General features: G+C 36.5%; 1 protein-coding gene and 1 non-coding gene across 5 annotated transcripts in view; one reads left to right on the top strand and one right to left on the bottom strand.

The window, feature by feature from the left end:
* Wdr89 (WD repeat domain 89) overlaps positions 1-15,991 on the top strand; it is a 32,202-nt gene that overhangs the window by 4,368 nt on the left and 11,843 nt on the right. Inside the window, exon 2 of one of the 4 annotated variants that reach the window (XM_047540357.1) lies at positions 4,797-4,934. The exons of the other annotated variants lie outside the window; for them this stretch is intronic. Coding sequence (XP_047396313.1) covers positions 4,876-4,934 — 59 coding nt within the window. The 5' untranslated portion in view covers positions 4,797-4,875. The remainder of the gene's footprint in view (positions 1-4,796; positions 4,935-15,991) is intronic. 4 annotated transcript variants of the gene reach the window in all.
* On the bottom strand, positions 11,195-11,299 carry LOC124978410 (U6 spliceosomal RNA). The gene has a single exon (XR_007107436.1). It is a non-coding gene; the product is annotated as a U6 spliceosomal RNA (small nuclear RNA).

The raw sequence follows: 15,991 nt of genomic DNA, 5'->3' as shown, positions 1-15,991 counted from the left end.
TTTGAGAACACTTGCCACAAATGGACAGTTTCACATCATGAGTTTGTTTCATGTAGAAAATCACTGAAAACTAAAATTACCTTTAAACTATGTATATAAGGTGTGTATGAAGCATAAATGAATTTTATGTTTAGATTTGGATCCTAAGATATCTCATTATGAATATGGAAATATTCCAAAATCCAAAACACTTATGGCACCAAGCATTTCAGATAAGGGATATCCAATCCATACTGTTGCAGGGCCACATTATTTCATATTTAAGCATTTAAAATTGGATTCACTTAGTTTTAAATGCAGATTTTTCTTGGGTTCCAGGTTCATTTTGGCAGGACTAAATGGTACACCATTCTAGTCAGTTAGATTGTACAGCAAATGATAATTAGTAAAACTCTATTAACATTTTAAAGATCATAAAACTCCATTTTGTATTCTGTATTTTCCACATTTTCTTGGCCAAGCATTAATTGTTGTGAAACAATTTGAAAAATATAAATCATAAAATTGTTGGCAGCATGGTGTGCAAAGAAGCACTTTGAGTCAGAAGATATATCTAAATCATGCAAAATGTTTAACTTTTCTAAGCTTTAGTGTATTCACTTGTAAAATAAGAATAATTTTTACAAGTACTTGTCCTACGCTCAGAGTTATAGAATCCGACAAAATGACAAATGCTGTCATCCTTTGCAAAATGTAAAATTCTTTCATAAACAAAATATAAGGATATATTGTCTATTTTACCTTTTTTTGTTTGTTTGTTTTTGGGTTTTTTTGTTTTGTTTTTGCAGTGTTGGGAATTGAACCCCGGGGCCTTGTGCTTGTGAGACAAGCGCTCAACCAACTGAGCTCTCTCTCCAGCACCTCTATTTTACCTTAAAAGAAGTCAAATTTAGTGTTAGTTCTGTTTTAAATTCTCCTAGTATGTGATTTTTTTTAAAGCTCTATCAGTTTTCCTCTTCATAAATTGACTGGATCAAAAAATGTAAAATATCTGGTCTATCAGAGGTTTTAAGTTGATATCAGTGTGCCTCCAAATTTCATTTTGCTTTGCAAACACTGCAGTCATGGGGAAATTAGAAGAAACCTTTTCCAAAAGCTAATAAGCTTGGTGTGCCATCTTAACCAAAGACATTTCCCTGATAATTTAGTTCAGTCTGTCAGGTCTAGATATTTTTTTTATATGTTCCTTGGTGTTAGTAGGTTTTTGGGGTTTTTTGTTGTTGTTTGTTTGTTTGTTTTTTACATCAGGGATTGAACCCAGGGGCCCTTAACCACTGAGCCAATTCTCCAACCCTTTTTTGTTTTTGAAATAGGGTCTTGCTAAGTGGCAAAGGCCGGCTTTGAATTTAGGACCTTCCTGCCTCAGCCTCCTGAGCTGCTGGGATTGCAGGTGTGTGCCACCTTGCCCAGCAGTAGGTATCTATTGAAATAAATGATGACTCTAATCTTGTGAACATTCATCTCGATCATTATTTATTTGTTTATTTACTTATTTTAATTTAAAAATTTGGGGGAGCAGCTACTGGGGTTTGACCCAGGGGGTGCTTTACCATCAAGCTGCATCCCCAGCCCTTTTTACTTTTTTTTTTCTTTTGAGTAAGAATCTCACTGAATTGCTTAGGGCCTCACTAATTTGCTGAGGCTGGCCTCAAACTTGTGATCCTCCTGCCTCAGCCTCCCAGGTCACTGGGATTACAAGCATACACAACCTCTGCCTGGCTATGTTTTTTTTTTTTTTTTTTTTTTTTTCCTGAATAAAGATTTTACCATTGTATGAATTGGTAGCAGAGCTAGAGGTTGAGCAAGATTTTTAGCCCACCTACCTGTATTGATTCCTGACTCTAGTTACAAACTATATGTGATCTTGGGTTATTTATTTGTACCAGATCTGTGCTTCAGTTCCCTCATCTGTGAAATTGGTAACAATAAGTACCTCATAGGATGTCATCAGAATTAAATTAGTGAATATTTGAAAGGCTTAAAACAGTGCCTGACAAATACTGTTAAATGTTCCTTCCCCACTGGAAGTGTTAATCAAGTGTTGTTAATGTGACATAAGAAGGAAAGCTACACATGATGGCTCTTTTTAATTTATTACATCTCACAACTGAAACTATTTAAAATCTTTAAGCCTGTAAGCATTTAGAAACTTGTATGTATGTTACAGGTAACCACAATTTGCATTGGATTTCACATCATTGATATTTCCATTTCTAAAAATAATATATCTTTATTTAGTATCAAGGTTTTTCACATGAATACACTTCAGTATTTTAACTGTATGGTTGTTGGAATTATGATTGTTTCCTTAATGTAAATAAGAATTGTAATAACACTTTACATCTGAAAATGCTTGGTAATAGGTCCATTGTATCATTCGAACAGCAGTATAAGCAAGTGTTTCAGAGTTTGGGCTCCTACAACCAGATTTGAGTTCTAATCCTTGCTTTGTATTTGTGAACTGAGTGACCTTAGGGAAATCACCTACCCTTTCTAAGCTTTCCTGTCCTAATTACTAAATGAGGGGAGTGTTCCTAATTTATAGATCTGTCTGGAAGACTGAGGTGTACTGCATAATAAAGCATTCAGAACAGTGTGTGGCATATAGCAGGAATTCAGTCCATCTTAGTTACTGTTGTATCACTGATGCACGCAAAAGAACCAGTCAGTAGAACAAATGGTATGGGGCTGGGCATGGTGGTGCTTGACTGTAATCCCAGTGACTTGGGAGGCAAGAGGATATGAGGTTTGGGACTAACCTTAGCAACCTAGCAAGACCCTCTTTCAAAAATAAAAAGGGCTGCCGTTTTAGCTCAGTGGTATAGTACCCCTGGTTCAATCCCCTGTACCTGCCACCCCACCCCCCGAAAAAAAAGTGGTTTGTGAAAAAACCAAGGTTCAGGTAGGATCTGAGATTTACTGGAGGCCAGCCCTCCCCCCAAAAAAGTAAGCCCCATCAAGTTTCACCTCTTGTGCAGATGTTTTCCTATACAAACACTGCCTCTTTTCCCACAGCATCCCCTCTTCAGCTCCCCTTGAATACCCAGGAATGGCACCTTCCTTTCCCATTTTGTTTTCCAGTTCTTGTGTGTGGCAGTTCTCATTCTGTCAGAGCCCTTGCCTTTCTTCCTCCATCCTTCAGCCCTGCATTACTGAGACCTGGAGCTGTTAGCATGTGTAACAGCAATGTATTTTCAAAAAAGAAAAATAGAGAAGGACTGTGTAGAGGGAAAAGAGGGGTGGGAGGGGTGGGAGGGGTGGGGGGGAGGGGGAAAATATAATAAACATCATTACCCTATGTAAATGTAAAAAAAAAATAAGTAAATAAAAAAAAAAAAAGAAAAATAGGCATTGAAGCTAAATTTTTCACATTGTGTGGTTGAGTCCCATCCCCCACCTATGTTCTCTCACTCATTTTTATTTAATGTAATACTGAGTTGTTTTTATAAAGTTATGTTATTTCCCCTAAACATCCTCCCTATTTTTCCCTGAGATTATAAAATTAAATTAATGTTTTTCTTGGGAGCTATGCAGTTTTGAGAATCACAGATCCCCTGAGCCATTTCTAATAAGAGGAATATAATTTGTGATTTATTGGGTTATTTTTTAAGTCTTGAATGATTAATAATATGGATTTTTTGCATCAAAACATGTTTATGTCATATAATATTTATTGTATCCTGAAATTTGAGGTAGTTTGAGTCTATAAGGTATTTTGTGAGATCAAAGTAGCATCTTGAATATATTATTCGAATTTCTAGAACTCGCTAGATACTACAAATGTTTATTGAATATTTGCTGTTCATCGGTTACTGTGTAAGACTGTAAGGTGATGTTTCCAAATCCTAACCCTCTCCTTAGCTTCCTGACACTTCAGGAGGCTGGGGCAAATTCATCTTCTCAAAGTTATGGTTATGGATGTTCTATCGATATTGTTACTATTCAATTTATTCTTATGTAAGAACTTTACTTTCTTAAAAAAGGTGGGGGAAGATAACTGCCTCTGAGGCTCAAGGGTTGTTTTTGTGACCTGTTTCCTGTTTAAACTGCCATTGTATCACATATGTATGTAATTCTTATCTTTGCCCCCTTGTTTTCCTCTACTGAGTATATTTCGTGTGGGTTGGTATGTATACTCCTCTTACAGGAAGTAGATTTCTTAGACTGGTAGTAGGATTGATGTTAAGGAATTGGAGAACATGTTCCTTGTTTTCAAGTTTTATACTTTGTAAATGGGAAAAACAAAAATATGTAAAACAGAGATATGAACACTTCAGTATATTTAGCATATGATTATTGCTGTATAAATAGTATTTTGGCATTCAAAGCAAGTAAAAACTCATTCTGTGCTGGATTAATAAAGGTATAGTAGAATTTGAAGTGGCTCTTGAGGTATGGGTAGGATGTAGGATTCTTGGAGAGACTAGCAGTCCTTTACTTTTTAGTTTAATTGTGGGAAAAAAATATTTTACTGACCAAAGTAATACATTTTACTGACCAAAGTAATACATTTTACTGAATAAAATATTGATGAGTCTACAAAATACTGAAATTCACAAGGTCAGATTTTCATTCAATATCTGCGACCATGCAGAAACAAGAAAAGAATGTTATGATACTTTACAAATATTAAGCATTGTTTGTGAAATCACCCATTTGCTTTTTTCCCAGGTAATGCCATCCCAAATTTTCATATTTTTTATGACATGAAATTAGTTTCAAAGAATAAAGCTCTTAGATTTGAAATTTCTCCTGTGAGTTGTAAGAATTTATCCTATTCTTGCCATTTTGTGCAGGAGCCATTTGGATGTTAAGTAGTGTTTCCTGCCCTCTGTCAGAAATGAGGGAGGTTATTGCACTTGCAGATGAGAGATAATGAGAAACAAAGAGGATAATGGAATGCCGGCAGATGGGTATGAAGGGCGGATTTCAAGGTAGGATTTATTAGCTAACTGACTCTTGTCTCTTGCTTCCCTTTAATCAAAGATGATTCTGATTCTGAGTCTAGGTGACTGAAAAGATTGTGCAGCTGACAGAGATTATAGGTATGCAAGTTATATTTTGCATATATTTAATTTGAAATTTTGGCAGCATGTTCAGATGAGGGGTTCTAGGCAGAAATACTGATTGGATTTTGGGGCAGATCAGAGTCAAGGTAAAAGACTAGTTCATATGGAGCCCATAATTTTTTACATTGCTCAGGGAAGAGAAGAACTGAGAAAAGTTTAGTTCAATTTCAGTTATCATGATTAACAGCAGAACTTTAATTATTAATATGTTAAAATATCCTGTTTGGAGATCGGAGTTACATCTGATTTTTGCAGTTCTCTTATTTTTAGACCTGCTGCTAGATGGCAGTAGTAATCAGTGCCAAGGGCAAAGAAGGCAAGTATTGAAACAGTTTCATAGCAGCAGTCTGATTTGTAAGTTAGTTAAGATGCAGCTGACAGTACGTTATTTGTAGTCCTTTTTGTCCATCTCGTCAGTTCTGTAAAAGTGTGAAGTTTTTTCTCTTAATATCCGGCTTTTACAGAATTATGTCTTTTGTTAGTTATTCCTCTGATGTCAGGGTCCTCCACTGTGCTTAGAGGAGAGGAAATGAGTTTAGAACTTCCTAGATTCGGATCTTCCCATGACACAGCACAAGTGTTTAATACTTTATAGCACAAGTATTAGACAGGCTATAAATATTTATGTTTAAGGCTTTGACCACTTTTTTGATTTCTGTTTCAATATATTCCTTTTGAATTTACTACGAATTTGGAGTTATTAAGTAGTGATTTTTACCTCAAAATGTTGCCTGGGTTGAGGAATGTAGCTCAGTGTACAGTGCCTCTTAGTATGTGCAAAGCACTCGGCTTAATCCCCAGCACCACCACCCCCCAAAAAAAAGAAGTTTATTGTATAAAATATGCTAACATGTTTATAAGCTATCCAGTGTCAGGAAGTTCTGGCTTAATCTTGTTTCAGTCGCTGGTTAACAGTGGAAATTTAAAGAATCCTTAATGTAAATACGTTAAAAAGTATCTTTCTGCTTGGCAGGGTAGCATTTTTGGAGGCATGTTTACTGAATTCACTTTAGAAGTATCTAATTACGTGTGTGTGTGTGTGTGTGTGTGTGTGTGTGTGTGTAGAAATCTAATAGTTTGTCCTGCAATAGTTTTATACTATTGTGAAAACTTATATAAATGGAATATAAAATATGTATCTTTTTGGTGTTGTTTATATCATAGGTTTATTCATTTTTATTGCTGAATCAAAGTTCATTATGTGAATCTTAACATAGTTTTCTTTTTTTCATTCACCAGATGATAGATATTGTTATTTCCCGACATTTGACTGTTGATGAATAAAATGGCGATGAACGTTTGTATACAGGTCTTTGTGTAGACACATTTTCATTTCTCTTCAGTGAATACCTAAGAGTAGGGGCTGGGATTGTGGCTCAGTGCTAGAGCACTTGCCTAGCATGTGTGAGGCACTGGGTTTGATTCTCAGCATCTTACATAAATAAATGAATAAACATAAAGGTCAATCAACATCTAAAAAAATTAAAAAATATATACATTTATATAAAAAAAAATACCTAAAAATGGTATTGCTGTGTAAGTGTATATTTAACTTAAACTACTTTCCAAAGTGGCTGTATCATTGTACCATCAGTGTGGTAAAGTTCCTGTAGATTTGCATTCTCACCAGCACTTAGTATTGTCAGTCTTTTTTTTTTTTTTAAGTCAATCCTTTTTAATTATAGTCAGTTTAGTAGATATGTCCTAGTGTCTTATTGTGGTTTAAATTTGCATACCCCTGCTGACTAATAAGGTTCAACTTGTTTTCCTGTGCTTGTTCTTCGTAGACTTTAGTGAAGTATCTCTTTAAAATGTTTTACCACTTAAAAATGATTTTGTGGTTGCTGGCATGGTGGTACACTCCTGTAATACCAGCAGCTCAGGAGGCTGAGGCAGGAGGATCACCTGTTCAAAGCCAGCCTCAGCAAAAAGTGAGGTGCAGATTGACTCAGTGGTCAAATGCCACCAAGTTCAATCCCCGATACCAAAAAAAAAGTTATGGGCTGGGGATATGTCTCAGTTGGTGGAGTGCTTACCTTGTAAGCACAAGGCCCTGGGTTCAATCCCTAGCACCACAAAAAAAAAAAAAAAAAAAAAAAAAAAAAGTTATGTATTTAGCCACACTGGGGATTGAAACTAGTGTCTTGCATGTGCTCTGTAAGCCCTCTACCACTCAGCTATATTCTGTCTCCTGCATTTCTTGAGACACGGTCTTGCTAAGTTGCCCAGGCTGGCCTCAAACTCTTGGTCTCCTGACTCAGCCTCCCAGGTAGCTGTGATTATACGCATATACCACCAGGCCCATCTTGCATACTTTTTTCTTTTTCCATTTTGCTTTTTTTTTTTTTTTGATGACAAGTTTGTGGTACACTCATCCCTCAGTACCTGAGGGCTCCACATCAACAAGATTTAGTGAGGTACAGATCCAGAACCATTTGGGGGAGAAAAATGCATCTGCTTTAAATATATACACTTTTTTTTTCTTGTTATTGCTCCTTGAACAATGCAGTGTAACAACTACTTACATAGCATTTAAAATGTATTAGCATTTGTAAGGGGCGGGGGAGATAGCTCAGTTGGTAGAGTGCTTGCCTTGCAAGCACAAGGCCCACGTTCAATCCCCAGCACCACAAAATAAAATAAAATAAAATGTATTTGCATTTGTAACTAATCTAGAGGTGAAGTATATGAAGGGATATATGTAGGTTATATGAAAATACCATACCATTTTGTATAAGGGATGAGAATACCCTAGGTTTTGATGTCTGTAGGGGTTCCTGGACCATTCTGCCAGTGGGTATCAAGGAATGTCTATAATTCTCTCTCTGATTCTAAACGTTTTTCTGACTGCCTTCAAGACTTTATTTGGTTTTCAGAAGTTTTATAGTACATCCAGAGTTGTGTGTGTATTTTATCTTGAACTGCCTAGATCTATAGTTTGCTGTCTTATTGTTAATTTTGGAAAATTCGTATCCACTTTCTTTAACTCCTTTTTTTTTTCTTTAACTCCTTCTTTTGATACTTGAGTAACATTTATATTAGACCGTTTGATTTTTTTTTTTTCCCCATACTTTTTGGATGCTGCTGTGGTTTGAATGTTAAATGTCTCCAAAAGGCTCATATATTTTAATGGCTTAGTCCAAGATGGCCTTATTGGGGGTGGAGGGTGAGTAGTGGAAACTTTAGGAGGTGGCACCTAATGGGAGGTCCTTTGGGTCATGGTGGGCATGCCCTCAAATGGTAGTTCTCCTGGGACTCAATAATTCTCTCAAGAGGATTGTTCTTAAAGCCTGAATTTGACTCTACTTTCTTTGCTTCTAGTTGGAGATGTAATTACTTGTTACTCCCACACAGGCTTAAGAATTGAGCCAATGCCAGTACTTCCAAGACAGTGAGCTAAATTAACAAGCCTTTTCTCATTATAAGTTAACTGCCTCAGATATTTTGTTGTAGTAACACAAACCTGACTGATAACAGATGATGTCCTGTGGGTCCCCCTCACCTTTCTTCACCCCTTTTGGTGTTTTAGTTGGGATTTTTTTTTTTTTTTCCTTTGGTACCAGGGATTGAAACCAGGGGCACTATTTAGAGACAAGGTCTCATTCAGTTGCCTAGGACCTCACTAAATTGCTGAGACTGGCTTTGAACTCTTGATTGCCTTGGCCTCCTGAGCAGCTGGGATTACAGACGTGCCACACCATGCCCAGTTGGGATAATTTTTGTTGTGTATCTTTTTTTTTTTTTTTTGTACTGGGGATGAACCTAGGGGTGCCTTGCCACTAAACTGTACCTCCAGTCTTTTTTTATTTAGAAATATGGTCTTACTAAGTTGCTTGAGGGTCTTGCTAAATTGTTGAGGTTGGCCTCAAACTTGCCTTACCTCTAGCCCAGAAGGAGGGAGTTGATTGACCATGTATGGACTTTGGAACCCATGAGATCTTTGAAACCATGAGCCAGAATAAACTTTCCCTTCTGGTGAGTTGTTCCAGTCAGGTATTTTGGTCATAGTGACAAAAACCTAACACAAAAAAGTTAAATCTATTTATGGTGTACAACATGTTTTGATAGGTGTACATTGTGAAATGTTAAAGTAAGCCAAGGAACATTTCTGTTACATACTTATTTTTTAACTCAAAATCTACACACTTAGCAATTTTCAAATAGTTAATGTTTATTAACTATACTTGTCACTTGTATAACAGTATATCTTCTGCGGAAAAAAAAGAGCTTCTGAACATATTCCTGCTGTCTAACTGAAATTGGACATCTTTTTCATCAACATGTCCTCAATTCTTTCATCAACATCTCCTCAGTACTCCTCATCCACAGTCCCCAGTCACCACCGTTCTACTCTCTGCTTCTAGGAGTTTGACTCTTTTTTTAGATTCCACAAATAAGGGAGATCATGTAGTATCTGTCTCTGCCTGGCTTATTTCACCCATGGTAATACCTTCCAGGTTTATCCTCATTTCAAAATAACACAATTTCCTTCTTCTTAAAGGCTGACTAATATCCCACTCCGTATATACACCACATTTTCTCTATCGATTCACCTGTTCATTGGTACTTAGGTTGAGTCCGTGTCTTGGCTGTTGTGAATAATATTGCAGTGAACATGGAATGTAGATAGCTCTTCAACATAACTAATTTCAGTCCCAGCTACGTACAAGGCTGAGGAGGGAGAATCACTTAAAGCCTGTGAATTTGAGAACATCCTGGACAGCATTATAAGACCTCATCTCAAAAAGTTTTTAAAATTAAAAAAAATATATATGATTTTAAATGTTTAGGCTATATACTTAGTAGTGGGGTTGTTGGATCATATAATAGTTCTATTTTTTTTTAATTTTTTGAAGAAATTCCATATGGTTTTCCATAATGGCCTGTAGTTTCTTCACATTTTTATCAACACTTGGTATTTTCTATCTTTCACTTTTTCATGAGACTTTAGTATTTTGTTTTTGTTCTTTTGTTTTTGATGCTGGGTATTGAATCCATTCACACCAAGCATGCATTCTACCCCTGAACTGCTCCACCAGCCTGAGTTTTCACAAAATAGTCAGTTCATAGTTATTTTTAAGTCCATCATCAGGGTGTCTGTTACAGTTGCTTCATTTCTTGACAATTTGGGGTTTGTTTGTTTGTTTGTTTTTTCCCCATTGTTTTTTTGTTTTGTTTTGTTTTGTTTTCCTTTAAAACTCAATCCCTGACATCAGAGTCATTCTTTACTCAGTGGGAGACTTATGTCACAGGCTGGGAGTCATTCTCCATGATGGTTGGTTGGTTTGTTGTAGTTTGTGTTCTTTTTTATATATAAATATACTTATTCCCACATCTTTTAACTTGACTGGCTAAGGAAATTCCTAGTTAGAAAATATTTTGAGCCGGGTGTGGTGGCACACTCCTGTAATTCCAGCAACTATGGAGGCTGAGGCAGGAGGATCTCGAGTTCAAAGCCAGCCACTTCAGCAACTTAGCAAAGCCGTAAGCAACTGAGTGAGACCTTGTTCCTAAATAAAATGCAAAAAGGGCTGGGGATGTGGCTCAGTCGTTGAGTGCCCCAGAGTTCCATTCCTGGTACCAAAAAAAGAAAATAATTTTGATCCAGAATTTTGAAGACATTAGTTTATCTTCCCCCCACCCTCACCCAATTTTGCTGTTGAGATATCTGATGCTATTTCAGTTCTTCAGTTTTTTTATGTGACCTCTTTTCTCCATGGACTTTATTTATTTACTTATTTATATTTTTGCAGTGCTGGGGATCAAACCCAGGGCCTCACACATGCTAGGCTAAATCTACCACTGAACTACATCCTCAGCCCTCCTAGAACACTTTAAAAATCTTTCCTTTAGAACTTTGGATTGTACAGAGGGGAGTGAGGAAATTAAAAAAAAAAAAAAATCACTGTCAAAAAGTTAACGAAAATAAGTAAATAAATAATTTGGAAAAATCTTTCCTTTATTGCCAGTTGCTGAGATTTCAAGACATTTATGTCTTAGTGTGGGATTATCTGTATTTCCTTTTGTTTTTGTTTTGGTGCTGGGGATCAAATCCAGGTCCTGGCACAAGCTAGGCAAGTACTGTATCACTGAATTGTGTCCCCAGTCTTTGTTAAAATATACCTAGGAATACGGAATGCTTCATGAATGTGTGTGTCATCTTGGTGCACTGCCATGCCAATCTTTACTGTATCATTCCAATTTTAGATATGTGCTTTGAAAATGAGTACTATGATGATTTTTTATGTTCAAATATATACTCTTGTTCATAATCATCACCCAGAAAGTTCCCTTATTCTCTCTCCCAGTCTATATCCCCTCAAAAGATAACTAGTATTCTGACTTCCATTGTAGATTTATTTTACCTGTTCCTAAACTTTGTATAAATGAAATTATAATCAGGCATGGTAGCACATGCCTGTAATCCTGGTGACTTGGGATGCTAAGGCAAGAGAATCACAAGTTTAATGCCAATGTCAGCAACTTGGTGAGACCCTGTTTCAAAAAAGGGAAGGTATCTCAGTGGTAAAGTACATCTGGGTTAAATCCTCAGTATCAAAAGCAAAAAATAAAAATGAAATCATAAAGTAGTACACTTCTGTGTCAGGCAGCTTTCAGTAAGCAGTTCTGTGATTTCCCCCAAATTTTTGCACATGCCAATAGTATATTTCATTGTCCTGTAGAATTCCATTATACTAATAAACCACAATTTATTTATTTACCAATAAAACCTATTTAAACTATCGTATAATATGTTGTCTAATTTATCATTTTATAATTATCTTAAAAGTTTTTAATTATCCTAAAACTAATATGCAGTGTATTTGTGTTGTTTCTTAGGCTAGAAATCTAGGGGTTTTTTTTTTTTGTACTAGGAATCAAACTCAGGTACACTTAACTAGTGAGCCACATCCCCAGCCCTTTTTTATTTTTTATTTTGAGACAGGGTCTCACAAGATTGCTTGCAGCCTTGCTAAATTGCTGAGACTGGCTTCGAATCTGTAATCCTCCTGCCTCAGCCTCCCAAGCCACTAGGATCACAGGTGTGTACCACCATGCCCAGCTACAAATTTAGGAGTTATTTTTGACCCCTTTTCTGACACTTTCAGTCTTACCAGAAAATTCTATTTATCCTTGAAAGAGGATTTGATCTGAGGTCAGCCACTTCTTACTATGACATCATAACTCTTGCTCTGAGGTCTGTTCTCTGCTCAGTAGCTAGAAGAATCTGTTCATAGTATCCTTCACTTACTGTCAACCCACAGTGGCCTTCTCACTCAAGAATATCATCTAGAGTTCTTGCCGTGGCTTACAAAACTCTTGCCTGACTCTTTAACCTACTTTCCTACACCATGCTTTCCTTTTCTGACTCAACTTTAACTGCACTGACGTTCTCGTTTTTGTTTTGTTTTGTTTTGTTTTTTCCTCTACGTAGAAGGTTCTTGCCCCACATAGTCCAATACCTTGTTTCATCATTTCATTCTAGTCTCAAATCAAATGTCACCTCATGGGAAAGCCTTTTCCTTAATAATTAAATCTAAAAGAATTTCCTGCCTCATTTTTCTTGCCTTATCCTATACTTTTCTTACACTTATCACTAACTATTTCTGTTATAATAAATTATTTGCCTGTGTGTCTTTTTGTCCTCTCGCTGTCTTCCCTGAGGACAGGGACTTTGTGTCTTTGCTGAATTTAGTTAGGTCCTAGGCCTGTCATATCATAACTCTTCATAAATTATTTTTGAATCCTTTTTTTGGTTGGGTTTTTGTTGTTTTGTTTTTATCTTTTGAGATGGAGTTTCAACGTGTTTCCCAGGCTGGTCTTGAATTCTTGGGCTCAAGTGGTCCTCCTGCCTTAGCCTCCAGAGTAGATAGGCCTATAGGAGTCTGCCACCAGGCCTGGCTTTGTTTTTGAATTCCCATATAAGACTTTTGAGTAGATTTAATGTTAGAGCTTATCAGTTTCTAACTATGATTTGCATGCTATTTAACGTTTTCATAATTTTATTATTCTGTAACAGGCCTTTTCCTTTTTTTTTTTTTTTTTTTTTTTTCTTTTTGATATCAGGGATTGAACCCACGGGCGCTTAACCATTGAGCCACATCCTAAGTTGCTTAGGCCTCACTAAATCGCTGAGGCTGGCTTTGAACTTGAGATCCTCCTGCCTCAGCCTCCTGGGCAACTGATATTATAGGCGTGTGCCATCGTGCCCTTCTATTTTTTCTGTCTTTTTTTTTTTTTTTTTTGCAGATATTAAAGATAGCATTTGTTTAATTTTTTTTAAAGCATCGTTTCAGAATTAGAAAAAGAAATAGTAAACATATAGTACCAATTCAAGAATTGAGTTATTCCACATTGCTTCTAACTGTTCCAAATTAAGACATCTGGTGACTGGGGAAGTTTTGGTTTCTTTGTGTTTGGTTAACCAGCTGGTTGTTCTGGAAAGGAAAAGGCAGTTCACTGTTCTTGTTGAAAGAAGCTGGGCACTCATAGACTTACTGTAAAAGGGTGACTTTGGATAGGAGAGTTAATTGAGAAATTGGGCAAATCAGGATGTTATCAAGGAAAATGTGTTTGTTTTTAAAAAGGTGTTTCGAATGTCGTGTCTGGAACCTGAAGGATAATCTTGCATTACGTGATAAAGCATGTGTCATTCTCTTCTACCCTTCCCCCTTTTCCTTGGTAACAGATTCCTGCACTTTAAAATTGTGCTTTTCCTTAGAATTTTAGTGTACTTAATGCATGGGGTGCCATATGTTGCTACCACCAGTATCCTGAACATTTATGTGAATAAGAATAACATATTCACAGTCACTAAACTGGATTAATTTACAAAGACATTAAGTCTCAATCATTAATGAACATGAAATTTAAAATTATATTGCAATTGTACCAGATGTCATTTTAGAATACCTTCTACTAAATATTCAGCACTTCTTCCCAATTTAAAACAAATGGTTCTTTGGCAAGTTGTTTAAAGCCAATTCTATGTTAGTTTAAAATGTCACACAAATTTCTCTAAATTGTTGATATAAATGTCTTCTTGGAAAGGTTCTACTAAAGTTAAATCAATGTATGCTTTTTATCCCAAGGTATCGTTCCCTCTAGAACACACTGCATATGCCCAGGAGTGATTTGTGCCTCTGTAGTCTTCCCAGTTTTTCTGAAATGTTAACATCCAGATTCCTAGGCTCCCCTGTGCAGTTTTTTTTCAGATAAGCTGACGTTAGAGATATGCTTGACAAATAATACCTCTCTTTAGCTTCCAGTGTAGAGCCAGTATGACCACCATTAGATTTTTCAGTTTTGCCATTGACCTTGCCATAGGTACAGGACATTAGACATTTAAAATTAATGATATATGCTTATATAAAGGTAATAGTATATCCCTATTTTTATTTTTTTTGTTTATTTTTTGGCACCCGGGATTGAACTCAGGGGCACTTGGCCACTGAGCCACATCACCAGCCCTAATTTGTATTTTATTTAGAGACAGGGTCTCACCAAGTTGCTTAGCACCTTGCTTTTGCTGAGGTTGGCTTTGAACTTGTGATCCTCCTGCCTCAACCTCCTGAGCTACTGGGATTACAGTATAATATACTTACTACAAAGGCATTTTAGTGTAGGAATTAATAGCCTGTTCTCTAGAATAAGAATGATTAATTCAGAAAGTAACTTTACTGTGTATTGGCTCTGCTTTTCTCATGAGTCAAATGGATATATAATACTTGGGGAGTGTTAGGATATTATTATGATCATTAAAATGTTCAACAATACAGAAAAATTAGAAAGCATACTACCCCTACACACACACACATTACTTTGTTTTTTTTTTTTTTTTTTTTTTTTTTACCTGTTGATGGATCTTTATTTATTTATTTTCATGTGGTGCTGAGAATTGAACCCAGGGCCTCACACATGGTAGGCAAGAGCTCTACCACCAAGCCACAATCCCAGCCTACTTCAGTTACTTTGAAATACATTTTATGAACCTTGTTCTAGAGACCTTCCTTTGCAGTGGACAGAATATGCATGACTAGAAATATAGTTATACATTTTTCTTTAACATTCTATTTAGTTTAAGTTGGATTTAATACACAAAAGTGAAAAAAATGACTAAAAATCAGTGTTTAGTACAAGATTCTGGTTCTTGAAAATTATTTCAAATTTAAGTTTTTTTCAAAAAGATATAATATTAAGAGGTTGGAATTTTTATTTTTATTTATTTATTTTTTTTAACTACATGTTAGAGATATATACACAACTGATTAACTGATGCACTCAAGTGTCGGTTCCTGGTCAACTCTCACCCTCTCAAAGGGTGCTGAAAGGACTTGGCCTTCTTTTGCTTCATGACTCTTCCATCCAGTGGGCCCTGGAGCCCTCTGCATCATGCCAGCAGGTAGATAAAGAAAAGACTTACCACCTCTTAATCACCTGGCCTAAATGTGACACAGCATCCCTTTCACTGGCAAAATCTATTCTTGTGCTGGCGCTGCAGCAGTCCTTGCTGGGGCATCTGGGTTCCAGTTCTTTCTTCTGAGGTCCCAATAAGTTCCCTATAGCAGGTTCTACTTCACCACACCTCAAGGCATTCCTCTCCTGTGGGCTGTTTCTCATTTCTCAAACTTGGCGTGGAGATCTTAAAAAATAACATCCCTCACAGTTCTTTACTGAGGCCCTCAGTGTAGACAGGAAGGTCTACTCCTGAGTTTTTCCAAGGTTGCCCACCCACTCCCCCAACTAGCTATTGCCCAGGTCAGGAGTGTTAGAATTCTTGAGCTTTATTTTTGCTTGTCTCAATAATGCTTCAGCAAAGGGGATATTGGCTTGGGGAAGGAGTTTCTGTTGGGCTGCTTTGCTAGTTTGTGGTAAAACAAGAGTTTAAAATGAGAATTTTTGCTTTGGTTAAACCCCTTGCT

The sequence above is a fragment of the Sciurus carolinensis genome, chromosome 2, assembly GCF_902686445.1.
Source record: "Sciurus carolinensis chromosome 2, mSciCar1.2, whole genome shotgun sequence".
Classification (NCBI taxonomy): domain Eukaryota; kingdom Metazoa; phylum Chordata; class Mammalia; order Rodentia; family Sciuridae; genus Sciurus; species Sciurus carolinensis.
This window is presented reverse-complemented; position numbering and strand designations above follow the sequence as displayed.